Raw genomic sequence first — 18692 nt, forward strand, 5'->3', positions numbered from 1 at the left:
AATACATAAAAATGGTTAAAGTGAACATTTTCATCTCTTATTTATGAGTTCTTTAGCCACAGAGTCTAAAAAACTCTTGGAAAACAGACAGAAGAACACCATGCAATCCCACTGTTGACATGCTGAAAAGAGAAAATCAACCATTATGTTAGAAACCTGGTGGCAGGTGGCATGGTAATTATAAAATTTTGTGGCACAAAGTTCTAATTGTACAATGGAGTCAACCAGTGTTGGGGAAAAACAGCAGAAAAGCTTTTTAAACATACCGTTCTTTTATAATTTCTCGATGAATTATGAACTTAATTGCCTTCCTCATAAATTGTGAGCAACTTGAGTTCAAGGTTGTCTGTCATTTTTGTATCCTCAGTACCAGGCACAGCACCTGATACATAATGGGTACTTTATAGTCTTCAAATTGAATTAAAAAACAAAAGTCTGAAAAAAATTAAGACAGTAGTTCTTAAAATTTTCTGATTAATGCTAGGGATCCTTTCCCCAGAAAAGTTGCACTTATCCATGTACACAAAAATTTCAACATAATTTCAGGATAGTCATGGACATCTGTTCTCTTCTTCCTTTCGTAGATCTTCTAGGGAACCAGGGCTTCTACATTAAGAAATTCCGAGGTTTAGAACATAATTACAGAGAGAAGTGGAGGAATCTTTAGAAACACTCCACTCCTTAATTTTTCTTTTACAAAATGCATGTTTCTTCCATCTACTTCACACACAAACTTTTTCAGTATACTAAGGAAAAGAGCCTCTTCTTGTGGAAGGTGTAAAAAGAATCTATGTAGTTTTAGATTCATTTGTAAATTAGGTATTTTGCAGTAGAAAAATGTATCTTTATATCAAAAAGTAATCTTAAAGAAGGTATGTTTATTTAACAAACATTTATGGCCTATTCCCTATGAGCCAAGGACTGTGGAGGACAGGGGATAGAAATAATGACCCAAAGAGATGGCAATGTGGTGGAATGCATGCATAATAAACTGGATATTTGAGTTAGATTTTTGCCTCTGTGTATGTGTGTGATGAAGATAGCAGTGGGTGGAAAGGACAGAGAGCAACTGTAAATTTTCTAAAAGGGAGAAAAAGAACCTTATTCATTCTGTGAGAGCTTTTGGCTTTCTTACAGTCAAATACAGCTCTTAACCTCCCATTCTCAGTTACCAGATTACCCACCAGAAAACTGATAATAATGTCTGGATAAACACTGGCTGATCATGAATGAGGAATAAGGCAATGCTTAAACTACATCCCTATAGTATAAAGGAGCTGCAATCATCTAAATGCCATTTCTAAGGTCCAGCATTGTAAACATTTCTTTCACCTGAGTGATGTTTTTCTGATGATTATTTGTTGCATCTTAAACTTTGGAGGAGACCTCAAAGCTGATCTGGTACGAACATCTACTCAAAGGACGAATTCCCTCTTTAACACTCCTGGCGGCCACAGGCTTTGTTTGAACACTCATTAATAGCAGCGGAATGTATTTGTAATCAACAATAATTATTAGAAACTGCTTCCTCATACTGAGCTAAAGTCTCCTTATATTTTCCAACCATTTCTCTAAAGCTTTGGCGCTTGAAACAGTGAAGAATAACTCTATTCTCTCTTCCATATTCTTCAAGTATTTGAAAACAGTTATCATTTGTATGTCTGAATTCATCTCCAGATTGAATTTCCCTAATTCTTTCATGTATTGCTCTTGAGAAGTGTTTTCTAATCACCCTCCTTTTCCTACTCTTCCAAACATGGTAATACTTGGCCAAAGTCTGATTAAAATGCAACACCTCAATTAGAACACGATATTCTAGCCGTGATTGATCTTAACACATCGGAGTCCAGTGGGACTTTTCTTTTGATCTGGACACATTCTTCCATCAACCCACTTTTACAAGGCTTTAGTTCTCACCTCCTGTCCCCTCCCAAGGTGTGCAGTACTGTGAGCTTATACTAGAACTTAGTCAAATAAAAATTTCGGTTTTTTTTTTTCTTGAGTATACCACTATTAAGTCAGGTTTCCCCTCCTATCACCTTGGCAATGTAATGGGTCCAATTTCATCTTAAATTTGTCTCAGCACTGAAATAGTTTCAAATGTCATCATATGTAATCATTCCAGCTCTGTTATCTGTAAATTTGGTAATACCTTCTATAGGATGCTTTATGTCTTCATACAAAGGACTGGAAATTTCCCTTAGTGCAATGTGAATCATTATTCAGCTCGTTCAGGTTGTTTCAATAGCTGGAAATCCAGCTGGCTAAAGATTATCCTGTCATATCCTTCATCTTAGCCTTAAAGACATCCATCTAGATGTCAAGTGTCTTGTTGGATTCAGTGAACACCATACCTTTAAACCATTCTAAGCCATACAGTGTCTCTGACAACAAATGCTAGTGACATTTTATCATGGCAGTAAAATTTCAGGTGAGCCCCCAAGCTCTATGCAATAAGCAGCTAGAATGGGTTTCAGCTCATATGGGCAGAAACAAGAGAGCCTGGGTCATATTTACCTCTCCCCTTGTACATACATAGTGGACCAGATGCACTGGGCCTATATTTTATCAGGAAAGGGAACTACAAGGTAAATGCAGTGAAATGAAAACTCAAGAATCATTCACTGGAGAGGGGTGTTTGAAGGGTTGCTGTGTTCATTACCCCAATTTTTCAAAAAAAATTTTAACAAGTATCCATTTATATAGCATTATTGTGGGTATGTTGGAAAAGGCTATCTTAACCTAGTACTTAGATTTTATAACCTTTACCCTTTGCCTTGATACAGTTGGTACTAGATAATCACTTAGGTGGATTTGTTCCTAGTGGAAATTTCTCCATTAAAAATAAACTGAAAAAGTAAACTTCGGACATTGACTGCTTTTCAAAGAAAATGAAAGCATGTGTCTTTTTTGCTTTTATTCTCATCAAGTGTTCATAAGAGAAGGCATATTCAATTTTGAAGGGCTATCCAGTTTCAGATGAGAGACATAACTGTAATAATGTTGTGTTGAGGGAAGAAAGAAACCTTGGTCATTGCATCCAGTCAGATGGGACAGGGTTTCTCTTTTAACACTCTTTGGGGATCAGCTAACTATGCCGAAACCCAATTTGGGGGATTAGTATTTTAATTAAATTTTCTCCAAGCATGAAAAATTCTTCTTTTAAATGACAGAAAAGGAAAAAATTAAAAATGGTCATAAACAAACCAGCAGATTCACTGGGGAGGCAGGATCACTATACACCTTAATTCCTACACAAAGGCTAAAGGCAAAATGGTAAAGTAGAAAGTTAAGTCATTCCCTACTAATTAAGGTAAATTCCCTACAAATAAAAAATCATGGTATCAAAAACTTTTAAGAGCTGTTTTCTGCTATTTTTTTTGATTTTGGTCTCTTACACAATGCTGTTTGTCAGGTGTAAAGAGCTACCCTTCATCATAGTAGTTTAGAAAGGCAAGATTTTGGTGTAGATACTCTTCAAGAGAATTTTTAGTTCTTTATCTAGGTAACATGCAACATCTGTACTAGAGGAACAAAATCTATATTAGGTGGCATTACATTAGGACTTTTCTTTCTCTTCTCTGTAGCATCTTAAAATTAAACCTTTAGGAACCAAGCCTACCACACGTAAGATGTTTAAGAACTTGCCCTCAGTGAAATGACAACTGTCCTAAAACCTGAAACAGGCCCAAATCTTCTGGATCATTAAACAAGAAGACTTTATTATGTGTCAGTCCATAAATCTAAAGTGTAGGTTGGTGAATTACAATTTTTATAGTTTTCCACCATTCAGAATACTCACCGACACTCTATGTTCTGATCTAAGAAAAAAAGAAGCAGATGGATGGCCACATTCAAAAAGGCTTTAAAAAATATGTCCTTAGTTTTGAACTATGTTAGAGAATATTTCTTGATGAATATTTGATTTTATTGCTGTTCTTTGGTAGATTTTATTTTTAAAGTTTTTTTACTTTTTTATTGAAGTATAGTTGATTTACAATGTTAATTTCTGCTGTATAGCAAAATGATTGTTATATATATATATATATGCTTTTTTTAATATTCTTTTCCATTATGGTTTATCATAGGATATTGAATATAGTTCTCTATGCTATACAGTAGGACTTTGTTGTTTATCCATTCTATATATAAAAGCTTACATCTGCTAACCCCAACTTCTCACTCTACCCCTCCCCCAACCCCCTCCCCCTTGGCAACCACCAGTCTGTTCTCTATGTCCGTGATTCTGTTTCTGTTTCATAGGTTCATTTATGTCATATTTTAGACTCCACCTATAAGTCATATTATGTGGTATTTGTCTTTGTCTTTCTGACTTACTTCACTTACTATGATAATCTCTAGTTGCATCCATGTTGCTGCAAATGGCATTATTTCGTTCTTTTTTATGGCTGAGTAGTATTCCATTGTATATATGTACCACATCTTCTTTATCCATTCATCTGTTGATGCACATTATGTTCTTCGGTAGATTCTAAATACTGGATGTGAACCCTAAATAAAAAGAACACCACAGCACTTTTGTTTTCTTATGCATTTCAGTTTTAACATTAAAGTATGAAAGAAATGTGAGTTCATTCTCATGGATAATAATGTAATTTTATTGTGTGCAGCCTTTTTCACACCAAGTATTAGTTTTTCCATATGAAATAAGTTAAGATTTAAAATGATAAAGTTATTGTTAAGGAGATGCATTGGGCGATAGAAAAAGCTGAAGAGAGTTTTTGCCTGAAACTGGAAGACAGAACAGTCCGGAAAAAAACAAATGTGAGAAAAGTATCATACATTGCTCAGACCAACCCGCCCCCCCCACCAAAAAAAAAACCCAGCTTCACGGACCTGAGGTGGTGATGCTGAACAAATGTCGGGGAGAGAGGGCCAGGCAATTGTCTCAGAAGGGAGGGTGGGATTTCCTTGATGTTAAGGGTATTTGCTTGACAATAATAATCTGAATTTTCTTCTGTGTCTCTATAGCTCTTGATTTTTCCTGCTGTCTACAGTTTGACTATGCAGCATAATATTTTTTTTTTTATTTAGCACAAAGTCCATTTGGACTAGAGAATGGAAAGGTTCTAATTTTGTTCCTGGCCAGCAAAGTCATACCTCAGGTACACACTGTACAACAATTAGAAGTCCTGTGAAGAATGCATACATTCAAAATTAGTTTTTTTTAATTAAAAAAAAATTATCCTGTTTTGGTTTCTTCGTTGAGTAGACTCCTAGAGGAAAAATAAGTATGTAAGTTTCCTGGTCTGCTGAAGAAATGGAATTTAGGCCCACAGTAAAGAGAATTAAAGTGATCCAAAGGTTCACTTACAATCACCAGACAAAATAAGCCATGGAAGAGCCTCCTTGCCATGGCTGAGCTGAAGCACACATAACACTTGGGGCAGCCGTCCTCAAACACTTCTGTGCAGAACCCACTCCTCTCCTGGAGTTTCTGGACCCTTTATGCTCCATATCAGCTTCAGCTTTCTTCCTGTGGCACTCGGGATAGACCTTGTGACATGTCTACCTGCCACTTCGGGTGAGGGGTAGAGTAAAGGAGGCAAAGTCCCTACCACTTATTAGAAACATGAGAAGAGAAGAATGTCCTTGGACTTGCTTTAGTGTTCTAATTGGCAAATATGCAGAAAGGCTGACACTCTTGTATGCTGAAGTGGAAATGAACCTCTAATCCAAGATCCAAAATTCTCTAATACAAGATATTAAAACCTGCAATATGCATTAAGTAATTTCAGCTAAAACTCATAATTTTCTGGTGTTCTCTGACTGGACGTTAGACAGAAAAGACTAAACCAATTGGAGTAACATTATTCAAGAGTGGCAGAAAGTTAGAAATCATGAGGCCTGAAATACAGATAAATGCATTACTGAGGCATATTCCCCTGGCCCTGAGATACGCAGGCAAAGAGGTGAGTCACACTTTACTGGGAGACAGAGTCAAAGTGGATGCAAGGCTCTGAGGCGATATTTAACAGAGGAACGTGGTGATTCATTTATCAGTTCAGAAATCCCAAGTACAAAACTTCAAGATATAAGAAGGATCAAAGTATATAATGTCTATGATTCAATTTAAAAATTCTTAATTATAATAGTAATCTAGATTACAACAGTAAAAAAATCAAATTACATTCATATGAAACTTTTATAAAATGAAACCAAATCCATTTTTATGAAATTTTATAGTACAATTATTTTCTAATGGGTCTTTTCTTAGGTCACCGTATTTATAATTCCATTTACATCTGTATAATTTTTCAAATCAAAAAACAAAAGGAAGTCAATAGAAATCTACATTTTCATTTGCAAAACTCCCTTCAGTTTCCAGGCCAGTAATACAAGATGATGTCAGCTTGTCCTCCAGACATGGACTGCTCCCAAAGATCCCCAGTTTACAGAGCATGCAGGCCTCTACTCATTAGGAACGCTTTTTGGTTTGGCTCACGTTTCAAGAAATTCTGGAGCATGTCCATGCCGTCCATAGATCCCCCAGGTTTCAGGATTAGGTTTCTGTATTTCATTCCAACCTGATAAAATAAAACACGCCTAATAATTCATGGTTATAGCAATTTCCCAAATCTCTCGATACGAAAGAGAAGAGAAAAAGGGACTTCAGCTTTGTCTGGATGTTCTCCCTCATAGACTGCAGCTCTGCATTATTTATTTACTTCGGTAGCTAAGAGATCTGGAGCTTAGACCTCGGTCTTCCGCACTCCCCTTTATTGCTGTCTTGTCTCCTTAGACTCTCAGCAGCATGTTGACTATGTGAGCAAACAAACGAAAAATAGCCAAATGGAAGACAGAACAGGCTCCTATTTGCCATCCCATCCCAAATGCGATTTCAAAAGGGTTAGTAAAGCAAGTGTTCAATTAGGCTACAAATAGGGGTTCAGTATACTTGGAAACAGTAGCCCAGCTACTGTCAAAATGGCTTCTGCTATATTTTTATGAGGGGCTCATTAAAAAAACCCTTTTTACTTATGGGGTAAGGCAACAGCACATGTCCCGTGGTATAGGGTAGGACATTTCTGTGGGCCCAGCATGGGGAAGGAGGACCTTTGCAAAGTTTTCTTTAGGGACAAGGTCTGGAATTTTAAAACACATCATAGTTCCTCTGCCTTTATTTACACACATACATGAGCAGATAAAGCAAACAACTGTAATTCAGTAGCAGCATTATTCAATATTTTCACTTCCTTTTCACCGTCCTTTTAGGAAAGAAAGGCAAGACAATTCAGTGAAGCCTAATTCTAAATCTACGCATAAAATAGTTCACAGAGTAACACTCAAATTTATATCCATTATATCATTTGAACAGTCATTAATAGTCTCTCCAAGTACATAAATAGCTTGAGAATTTCTGGAGACAAAAGTAATCTCATTTTTGACTTATGACAATGATTCTGCTTGGTACAACCATCAGAGATAAGTCTAGTCAAACTGTTAAAGAAAATAAAATGTTGATGAATGAAATCCACCAAGTTAGATACAAAACTACTTAATGTTTTACAAGGGTCATGAAATCAAAACTTTCCGGGTTATCTTTCAGTTATAAACAGAAATAATCTTCAACTTATTAATGATCTACAGGCGAAGAGCTAACTTCACCGATGGGCCTTCATCAGGAGTAAACAATTAGTCAAAGTTACTTCCTATAAACTCTAGAGAGCACTGTCCAGTACAAATATAATGTGGTCCATATATATCTTTAAATGTTCTAGTAATTGCATTAAAAAAGGGAGGAAAATAGGTAAAATTAATTTTAATAAAATATTTTATTTAAACCAGTATATCTATAATGTTATCATTTCAACATGTATCAATATAGGCTGCTATTGAGATTTATTTTTTATGTCTTCAAAACCTAGTGTGTTTTTTACATTTACAGCACATCTCAATTCAATTCTTCAGTAGCACTGGCCACATTTCAATGGCTCAGTAGCTACATGTGGCTATTATACAGGTCTGGGGCCTAGCGAGTAGCAATCTTGTTGCCTTATTTACAAGCTTTGAGTAAATTTTCTTAAAAAGTGCGGGCCTGTAATCACTGATATTGGACTTCCTGAAAACCCTGGTAATGACAGTTTAGAGCTAGATCTAATTTTGTTTAGGAAGAAAAAAAAAGATGTGTCATTTCTTGCTTGGTCTGCATCAATTAATTACTGTTAGAGTAGCGATCTAGAACCTAAAATGTGAGTGATGGCTATTCTCATCATGGACTTTATTATTCTAAGAAGTAGCAGATCAGAGCTCTTGAGCCGAACACAGCTTACCCCACTTCCCTTTCTTTCAATCCCCAATGTGTCTAAATTTGACCAGTGTTAGATTAGTGGGTGGGGCAAGGAAGGGCAGTTATCTCTGGACAAAGCAGTATAGGAAGAACTTAGAAAATGTGAATTAAATTGATCTGAATGATAAAAACATTTTAAACCACTTATTACGGAAAAATTTTGAATATATACTAATAGTAGAGAGAACAGTATACTGAACCCTCTTGTACCTATCATGTAACCTCAATTATTAATATTTACCTGCAGAAATTCTTAATGCTCAAGATCTGAGAGTCTTTTATTTAGTAAAAAGACATATTTCATTGCACAAATATTATAGGAACAGTAATGAAAATTTAAATAAAGTAAAAAAAATTATCACCAAAATGTGGACATCTGCCAGAATATTCTCATTTTGTACAGAGAACTGTAAATGTTGGTAGTAAAGAAAAGCAAGCGTTAGAGGAGCTGCACGTTGCTGTGAAGAGCCAGCTCATGCCTCCTCTGCCGTACAGTCACTGTGGAGCAGGGCACTGTTTGGTCTCACAATATGTGGCTCAGGGCAGTGCAAGTCCTCCCCTGTTTATAGCTCCAAACAAGTTAATTCAATTTCCTGAATTACAGAGCAATTATCTTTTAATAGTTTCATTTCCTTTGCAATGAAGTTTGGAGAAGAGTTTAAGAGTCATTTTGGTAATCGGATCTTGCTTTTCTTTAAAAAAAAAAAAAGTTAAGCAAATTTGTGTGTTAGGAAGGTACCGGCTTTTCTGGGCGAGAGAACACTGCTTGGGAGACATATGCCACAGGTGGAAGGAGTCTTTGCTGTGAATTGTTCTACTCTGTTTATATAATTAAGGAACTGTAACTGTGAGCAAAGCAGGAAGAGAAGCTCTAAGGCAACCACTACAAGTTTTCATGCTAAAAAAATTGTTCAGGGGGATCTGCATAGCGTAGGAGCTCCTATTAGTTCAGGGAAGGAAAATCAGCATCAGTCACTTCTGTGGTTTTTACTCCTGGAAGGTTAACATGTGTCTTTTGGCAACTGTGCAAGTCCTCTCTAACACTGATGTCTTCTTTCCTTCTTTTCTTTTTCTTTATCTATTTATTTACTTTTAAAACTTTATTTATTTTTGGCTGCGTTGGGTCTTTGTTGCTGCACGCCGGATTTCTCTAGTTGCGGCGAGTGGAGGCTACTCTTCGTTGCGGTGTGCGGGCTTCTCCTTGCGGTGGCTTCTCTTGTTTCGGAGCATGGGCTCAAGGTGTGCAGGCTTCAGTAGTTGTGGCATGTGGGCTCAGTAGCTGTGGCTCACAGGCTCTAGAGCGCAGGCTCAGTAGTTGTGGCGCATGGGCTTAGCTGCTCCGCGGCATGTGGGATCTTCCCAGACCAGGGCTCAAACCTGTGACTCTTGCATTGGCAGGAGGATTCTTAACCACTGCGCCACCACGGAAGTACCTCTTTTTCTTTTTTTAAAAATGTTCAGATGATTGATTGATTGATTGCCATGCCATGCAGCAGTGTGGGGTCTTACTTCCCTGACCAGGGATCGAACCTGTGCCCCCTGCAGTGGAAGCATGGAGTCCTAACCACTGGACTGCCAGGGAATTCCCCAACACTGATTTTTCTAAAGCAGGATCAGGAGTTTTGGAGTCAGGCCCAGGTTTGAATCTCGGCTTCATTCTCAGCTATGTGGCCTTGGGCCTTGGTTTCCTTACCTGTAAAGTGGGAATATGCCTACCTCCCTCAGTGTATGAGGAATTAGAGGAGATGATTTTAGTACCTTGCCTGCTGCCTAGAATCATTCCTGCCATATGCTGGTATTCAATAAACCTGAGTAGTCATCCATCCCTCCTTTCATTTCCCTTCTCCTCACACCGCCCCTAAGTTCAGTCACTTATACACAGTCAGGGAAACAAATGCATTCCTGTTTTCAGCATTTCCTTAAAATTAGTTTTGTCTCCTAATAAAGCTAGAAAAAAAGCACAAGAGATTTCATCTCCACTATTAGTATAAAATAGAATATATAGTTTAGTAGGAATACTAAGAAGAGACAAGGCACTCATTTTATGCAAGAATCTATGCCCTTTATTTGAGGTAATATTTTAAGAGCAATCATAATTATCCGAATGAAGGACACCCATCATCTACCAACAATGAGAACACATAAATTGGGAAACAGATTGGGTCTCCTGCCATCTCTGGCTTCTCTGAAGGAGCACATGCAAGCTCCCACAGCCTTCCAACCCTCCCTTCTTTCTCCTTCCTCTTGTGACAGACTATAGGGAGTGGAGCCAGGTATCTCCTTCGGACGCTGAGTAACAGGCAACAGGGCAGAAAGCATCCGCCCAAGGACAGGTGATGACGATCAGGTATCTCCCAGCCTCACCAGCCCGCTTTTAAAGTGGACTTTGAAACCTTTCCTTCCGCAACTCATCTGTAAACTTTCCAACAGCACATACTTTGTTTTTTTATGAGTGATGGTGGGGAGGTTGAGGGCAGAAAAAGAATACCTTTGACAACAAACAGGAAGGAGGGAGAGAGTGAAAGATTGGTGGTGACGGAAACAAAGAATGGTGGTAGGAATCTTCCCTTGTGTGAAAGAGGTCTTCTGGAAACCTTAAGCGAAGTTTCAATTTGTGAGGATGGAAGAATAAATAACTATGGGGAGGGAGGAGATCAGGACAAAAAAGGAAGGGAAGTCGTGTGTAGTAGGGGGACAGAAGAGTGGAAGCAGTTGGAGCAACTACCAGTTGGGCCCAATAGTAGTTAAATGTTCTGAAGCAGAGGACGAACACCAAGATGAACAAAACAGTTCCTATTACAAGAGCCTTATGATCTAGGAGGTGAGATAAAGAAATAGACAATTAACAAAGCAGATTATTAGAGCTCTAAGAGAAACACAAAGAAGGGCTGTAGGAACACAAAAAGGAAGAAAAACTGCTTCCAGCTGGTTGGGATTCAAGGCTTAGAAGGTCTGGCATTGTAAATATTCAAGAAGTAGGTTGGAAATCAATCCCATTTCCTTCCTTTGTCCCTTAAATCAGGCAAAATTTAATGCTGTTAGAAAAGGTTGAAGTGTAAGAAAAATCAGCTTTGGGGTGGTAGATCGGGGAAGCTGAAGCAGAATTTAATCCATTTGTAAGGACTGTCAGGAGAGGAATTTCATATTCTCTCTTAGCAACATATTATAGCAGGAACTGGTCCTAGGATTCTGTTTGAAGGGTCCTGGAATACTTAGCTTTATAAAACACTTTCTGTCAGGTAATTCTTTTTCTTGTTTAACCAAGATTCTTCCTATGTTTCTGTGTCTGTTATTGCATGTAAGATCTAGCTCCTTCCATATGGCATTGTGGATAGTTACACTTAACTGTCTTGACTTTCTCAGTATTCCTTTCTGCATGTGATACTTGTTTGTATTTCTTCTTCACTGATGGAAAAAAACGAAGCTTAGCAATTACTCTAAATGCAGAAGAGGAGGAACATCATTCTAGCGCAACAATATAATTGCCTTTGAATCCACAATGTCTATTAACTTTTAGGAAATTTTCCCACAATGAAGTTGCCTCATAAAAAGAAATGGCCCAGGCTTCCCTAGTGGTGCAGTGGTTAAGAATCCGCCTACCAGTGCAGGGGACACGGGTTCGAGCCCTGGTCCGGGAAGATCCCACATGTCACCGAGCAACTAAGCCCGTGCGCCACAACTACTGAACCTGCGCTCTAGAGCCCACAAGCCACAACTACGGAAGCCCGTGTGCCACAACTCCTGAAGCCTGCGCTCCTAGAGCCCGTGCTCCACAAGAGAAGCCACCACAGTGAGAAGCCTGCACACCGCAATGAAGAGTAGCCCCCACTTGCTGCAACTAGAGAAAGCCCGCCCGCAGAAACGAAGACCCAATGCAGCCAAAAACAATTAATTAATTAATTAATTTTAAAAAAAGAGAAAAAGGGCTTCCCTGGTGGTGCAGCGGTTGAGAGTCCGTCTGCCAGTGCGGGGGACACAGGTTTGTGTCCCGGTCTGGGAGGATCCCGCGTGCCGCGGAGCGGCTAGGCCCGTGAGCCATGGCCTCTGAGCCTGCGCGTCGGGAGCCTGTGCTGCACAACGGGAGAGGCCACAGCGGTGAGAGGCCCGTGTACCACAAAAATAAATAAATAAATAAATAAATAAATAAATAAATAAATAAAGAGAAAAAAAGAAATGGCCCTAGTTAAAATGCCCTTATTCTTGCAACACTATGATTAGCTGCTAGATTTTGAAACTACATTTGGCAACCTTAAAGGGCTCCTGAAAGAGCTAGAGTTTGCTGGAAAAGTGTTACTCCCAAGCAGCTCCCTTCCATAGTTATTTAAGAGATGAGTTGGAAAAGTAAAAGGTATGTCTGTTGAGACAACTTCTCCATGTTTACTAGAAATGAAGGCTTTAGGTAATATTTAACAAACTGATTAAACAGTCAAGATGTTACACCTATTTACTATGAAGAACATAGAAAATTACAGATAAAACCAGAGGTAGCAAACTTTTAGGCTATTACAGGTAAGTGGCCAGTTCTAACACTTTGATAGAGGCCATCGAAACAATAAAAACGATTGTACTGTAAAATATTCTATTGCTAACATTTGATATTCAGAAGCCTGCAGGTTTGTATTTGACCCTTCCCATTACTGTTTTCCCAGTGAGTAGCACACTTTCTATAGTTCTGCTTGTTAAGATCTGAAATGGTTCTCAACCAGACCCTGGGCTTTGCAGGATGGTAAGAGGTTACAGAGGGAGGGCCTGGAGGTGTTCTTTTGTCGATACTAATGACCATGAACAATAAGGTCAACAATACATCATCTTTCAGCCCTGAGCCTCTCTAGAGCTGGGGACTAAGAATAGCAGGCACTGACTCCTTGAAGGGGCATCCTGCTATCTTCTCAAAATGCTCCAAATATACACTAGGGAGTGTGAGGGACCTTGAGACAACAAAGTCTGCATGATATATTGTGACTGATCTGATTCCCATGACTTCAGATCAAATTCAGTATTTCTTTATACCACAAAAATTCTTTCCCTTCATCACATATACATAGTTGTAATAATGACTGAAGTTTTTTGTAGAACAGGATTGTTATTCCAAAGTGTTAATTTTAAATAAATGGATATTTAAATTGTGTATATTGGGTGTTATTTTAGAGCAAACATTTGTAAAAATAAAAAAAAAAATTAAAACAAAACCAAACAAGCAGTACACTGTAGGAGGGTATAGAATGGCTATTTAAAAAGCTGTTCCTGGGCTTCCCTGGTGGTGCAGTGGTTAAGAATCCACCTGCCATGCAGGAGACACAGGTTCGAGCCCTGGTCCGGGAAGATCCTACATGCCGCAGAGCAACTAAACCTGTGCGCCACAACTACTGAAGCCCGTGTGCCTAGAGCCCGTGCTCTGCAACAAGAGAAGCCACTGCAGTGAGAAGCCTGCACACCACAACGAAGAGTAGCCCCCGCTCGCCACAACTAGAGAAAGCCCCCGTGCAGCAATGAAGACTCAATGCAGCCAAAAATAAATAAATAAATAATTAATTTAAAAAATAAAAAAATAAAAAGCTATTCCCATAACTGCCACTGCAGTGAAGAGCGTGAGGATGGGTGCAATGGGATTCTCCTTGGCCACTGGAGCCAGACTCACTATTGCTGTGACAGCAGGGGAACAAGAAATGACGATATTCCAGAGTACTTAATAGGAAGGAAAAAAGAAGGGATTAAAGCCAGCTTCCTGGCATAAGATGAGTAATAATACATAGTACAGCTGAATTCAGAATTTTAGTAAAACTGAAAACTGTTTTTAACCTCACAAGGCAACAACTCCAAGTTGTAGGGAATCTTGCTTTCTCCACATTCAACCCAGCCCTTTTGTCTGAATTAAGAGTAGCCTGGCTGCCTGCCAAGCTGTGAAGCCTGAGATAAAAGGAGGTACATAGAAGCATAATGGCAGGGATGGCTCCTGCTGGACCTGCAAGTTCCTTGGGATCCACTGGGATCAGTACTTTGGCTGTTACCTTGACAGCGGGAAGAAGAAAGGAGACAGTGGAGGCTCCTGGGGATGTGGTCATGTGAGCGGACCAGGGGCGGTGAAAGAGGTGCTGTAGCAATTACGCCAGGAAGCCTCGCCAACTACTAAGAGTGAGTGGAGGTCATAATTGTACCTCTGCATCTCTGGACCTTGTGTCTCTCTAAACATTGTTTTCTGATTTCTACAATAATTCATGCTCTATGTAAAAATATGAAAAAGCTCCATAAAAAGTACAGAAAAATATTTAATACTCAGAAACTTACCACTCAGAGATAACAATTGACAACATTTTGATGTACTTTTTTTTCCTGAATGTATATTTTAAAATCAAAATTCGCATTCTATGGTGTAAAATATTTTATAACCTGATTTTTTTCATTTTGTATAATAGTTATATTAAACATTCCAGACACAAGAAAAAGCTTATTGAAACCCTTATCCCATGCCCAAGTTCACTCTTCTGTTCAGAGAATGGAAATATCACTTCTGGTTTCGATGATCTGGAAGATTTCATTTGAATAGGGCCTTTATGAATGGTACGATTTTGGAGAGGCACAGACAAGGAAGGCATACGTTTTAGGTGGAAGAAGTACAATGAATAAATTTGTGAAGGAGGAAAGACACAAGGGAACATACAAATTTGGCTGACACACTGCGAGTTCTGGGAAGTGCAGAGGGATTTGTTTGCTAAGCTAAGGGCTGTGACAAAGAGAGGAATACCAAGAAGCATAAAGTAAAACAAAAGGTAGATGAGGGCCTTTGGGAGTTGGCGATTGGATCATCAGTAGTAGGTAACTCTGGAGGGAGGGTAACTTTCCAGTTCAGTTGGTGGAGGCAAAATCCAGGAAACAGAGGTTTGCAGAAACTGTTTCTTACACCAAGAGAGTAGGCTGTGAAAGGAAGAACAACTGAGTAGTAGCACTGAAATTATCAGAGTCAGTGGTAAGTTTTTTTCCTGAGATGGCAAACCAGTAAGTCTTAGTATTATAGACATGTCTCCTGAGACAGGAGGAGAGAAGATAAATATTGAAGTACAGAAAGAGAAAGAAAGATGAAGGTACTCACTGTCAATAATCTTAATGTTCTTAGTAGAGAGGAGAGAGCATCTGCTGAGAGAGAGAGAGAGGGTGGGGACCCCAATAAGGTAAGTAGAGCAGGACTGTGGAGTCACACTGGGGGTCCAGTGCAGGTTCGACAGCATGACTGCAGTGGGGCATTAAGTGGAGCCGCAAGATCTTCCCCAGAAGACTGAATTCCAAGGTCACCATCTCTAAATGAGATGGTAGAGGAATCCAGGGCTGGGCACTGGCTGAAGGTCATGCAGGAGTCAGGGTATTTATGAGAACAAGTTAGTGGTTGATCGTTTTAAATGGGGTGGCCAGGGAATAGAAAGAGACTTACAGGGACCTAACAGCCTGAGTAGGGTGGGACTGAAGATGCAGGGATTGGAAAGGTTAGTCTATAGAATGTAAGTGTCCTGGAGGTGGTGTTTTGGGGGCGAAGGGTTGGGGGAAGGGACGGTGGCCCAAATTACATCAATGTCTTTCAGTGCATATGTGTAAGGTAGTATGCAATAAAGTCTGGAGAACAGATCAGTTGGTTGAAATAAGCACAGAGAACCTGATTTTGATAATTTGTTCTTCTAATTTCTAAATCAAACAGAATGAAAAACACACTGGAAAATCCATCAGCCCTAGAAATAATCTGACAGCTGAGTCTTCAGCAAGAGTGGAGACTGTGAGGGACTGTAACTCAGGAAGGTTTGGCTGGCAGCCACCTGGCAGTCAATTCACTGTACTCAGAAAGGAATGGCTCAGGTTAATGAAGCAGCTTAAATTACTTAAAGGCATTTAGGTTACAAACCATGTAGTAGGCGGCGCATGCCAGTCACAGAAAGAAGGGTGCCTTCCACAGCAAATATATAATGAAAGTGTGTAGAGTATATCAAAACATAGGCAGACCATTTGTATCAGGAAGGAGTTTACCTTTCTTTCCCAACCTCCTATAAAACTAAAACACTGTATGGCACATGTCAAAACTGGCAGCTATAAATGCTCAAATGCATAAACAAAGCTTTGAATTTTAATTATGCAATATATTGGAATGTTAATAAGCAAGAAAATGCAGTAGGGTTTTTCTTTAACTTATAGGATTAATCACTTACACAAAGCAACTTAATGATGTATGATGATGTGAGAAGATGCCAGACTTTCAAGTTAAGATTTGTTATCAGATCTCTTACTCTAAAAGTCTCGGTGTAATAAATATTTTTTTTTACTAGGAGTTAAAGGGGAGGGGGCAACTACAGAAGTAACAAAAGGAGGAAAAAAAATACAATACCTCTGGATTCATTATCCCTTCTTTTTTAAAACAGCTGTAAAACATGTCCATGGAAAATACTTCACTCCAAAGATATCCGTAATATTGGCCATCATATCCCCCCGCCAAATGTCCAAAAGTTGCTGGCATATTTGTGCCTTTAAAGAAAGATACATTTCAATCAGTGTGATGGCAAATGTTAAATAGCAGGGTCTCAGCTAGCTAAGGTTTCCCTATGGGGAGTCCAGCTGTGGGAGGAGATAGTGGTAGGTCCTCACCTCTAGTACTCCCTGGGTTTATGGGTGCCGTTGGCCAAGATGTTTACATACTTCTCTCCTACCACAGCTCCGCCTCAGAGCTGGTTTGGGCCCTAAGCTCTGGAATGCCTAACAATAGTTTCAGAGGCTTTGTCCACACCTATCAGACAACTCGCTCCTTTCTTACCCCTTAGACACATATGTGTCTTACAAATACTCTAATAATATTAAGCCTACTCTTTGTCACACCTATTTATATCTGAAACAGTATCAGTATGGCACTTATTTGAGGTTCATAATTACTGAAAAAGAACTCTTTACGTGAAGAGCTAAAAAGGTCTTACCAATTCCATCTACCTCTAGGGCTACTTTACAAAAGGATTTTGTCCAAGTGGCCTGAGGCACAAAGTTGCTGTTCAGTCTACTAGAAACAGATCACAAAAGGAAGCGAGGAGCCTGGATGAACTCAATGGGCTATTCTGACCTTTAATATGGGTATAAATGTGACTGATTCAATTAAACAACAATTTCTTTGATAGAAAAAACTCACCTTTCCAACTACGTATACACGTACAGCTACATGTTTGCTTAAAATACACAAATATAAATGTAACACAGCATATGTCTGAGCATCTCCCACCCACTCACACAAATCTCATAAATAATACCAGGTTAGAAACTGCTGGTCAAACTGCCTTAACTGACCTCAGAAGCAGAATCAGACACAAGGTAGAAGCTTGCGCCTTTCTCTCAAACTGCCCCTTCTGGCAACATCTTACCGAAACCCTAGGGAAGTCACGGTGCATACAGGGAGGGCAGAGCCAGGCGGTGCTGCCAAACGGGAGTGGCTTTCTCTGCTCTGGGGTGGAGGCCGACTGCTCACGCCTGATCACACTAAAATGCTGCAAAGCTGGCGCCGCCTCCCCGTCAAGCACATTTGGACAGGATAACTCTGAGGACAGAGCATGCTGACCTGAAAGTCATGGTCTGATTTCAGAAATCAGAAGCAAATTATGTTAGGCAACCTGCCTGACAAACTCTACCTTCTCTGGCAGTGTTAGGAGTATACCCTGTGCTTCACAGGAAGAGTGAACTTTTAGTGATCGTATTTACGTACCTGGAGTAGCTGCAACACCTAAAATTTCTGTGCAGTATTTGGCATATTCACTTGCAGCATCCAGCGAAGTGTTCGTATGGAGAGACTGATCAACTTTGCTCAAAACAATCTGGCGTAAGGTCAGGAGACCTAATAACATAAGAATGTTGGACATGTTTTGGAGAAGAGAGAACTACGTGTTCTAACCATACATCATAGATTTCAAAAACTGATTCCTGTAGTACTCATTGCAAAATCGGAGCAAGACATCTCATTCTATTTAAGATTTAAAAGATGTATTTTTTTTTTCTTGGACATAATTTCAGGGTTCAGTATTCCAATATACTTAGCAGTCTTCCCTTCCCATATTAACACTCTGGGGGTACTATCATTACAAAAGACGAAATAAGTTCTATAGAAGAAGATGCAGCAGGCCTCTTGGCTTCTGAGATGGCCCACACTCAGTCTGTGGAGTGTGTTTCTCTCATGGCCGCTCTCACTTTCTGAGACGACCCCATGCTCTGGTGCTGCTCTTGCCTTTTGAGACGGTCCACGTTCTGTCTATGGAATGTGTATCTCTCTAAATAAATCCACTTCTTACCTAAAAAAAAAAAAAAGAAAAAAAGAAAAAAGATGCCACCAATTCTCCATTAAGCAATTCTAGCTTATTTTCTAAAATTATAAGTC

General features: G+C 39.3%; 1 protein-coding gene across 2 annotated transcripts in view; it reads right to left on the minus strand.

Moving 5' to 3' along the window:
• Positions 1 to 4604: 4604 nt before the first annotated feature.
• The window catches only part of NLN (neurolysin), a 99874-nt gene continuing 85786 nt past the window's right edge, over positions 4605 to 18692 (minus strand). The window contains exons 11-13 of one of the 2 annotated variants that reach the window (XM_060009413.1): positions 18027 to 18155; positions 16674 to 16810; positions 4605 to 6548 (exon numbers count right to left, since the gene is read on the minus strand). In XM_060009413.1, coding sequence (XP_059865396.1) covers positions 6414 to 6548; positions 16674 to 16810; positions 18027 to 18155 — 401 coding nt within the window. In that variant the 3' untranslated portion in view covers positions 4605 to 6413. Of the gene's footprint in view, positions 6549 to 16673; positions 16811 to 18026; positions 18156 to 18233; positions 18607 to 18692 lie in introns of those variants that run through there. The other variant, XM_060009414.1, reaches the window with a different exon arrangement.

This window comes from Delphinus delphis, chromosome 3 (genome assembly GCF_949987515.2).
Source record: "Delphinus delphis chromosome 3, mDelDel1.2, whole genome shotgun sequence".
In the NCBI taxonomy this organism is placed as follows: Eukaryota; Metazoa; Chordata; class Mammalia; order Artiodactyla; family Delphinidae; genus Delphinus; species Delphinus delphis.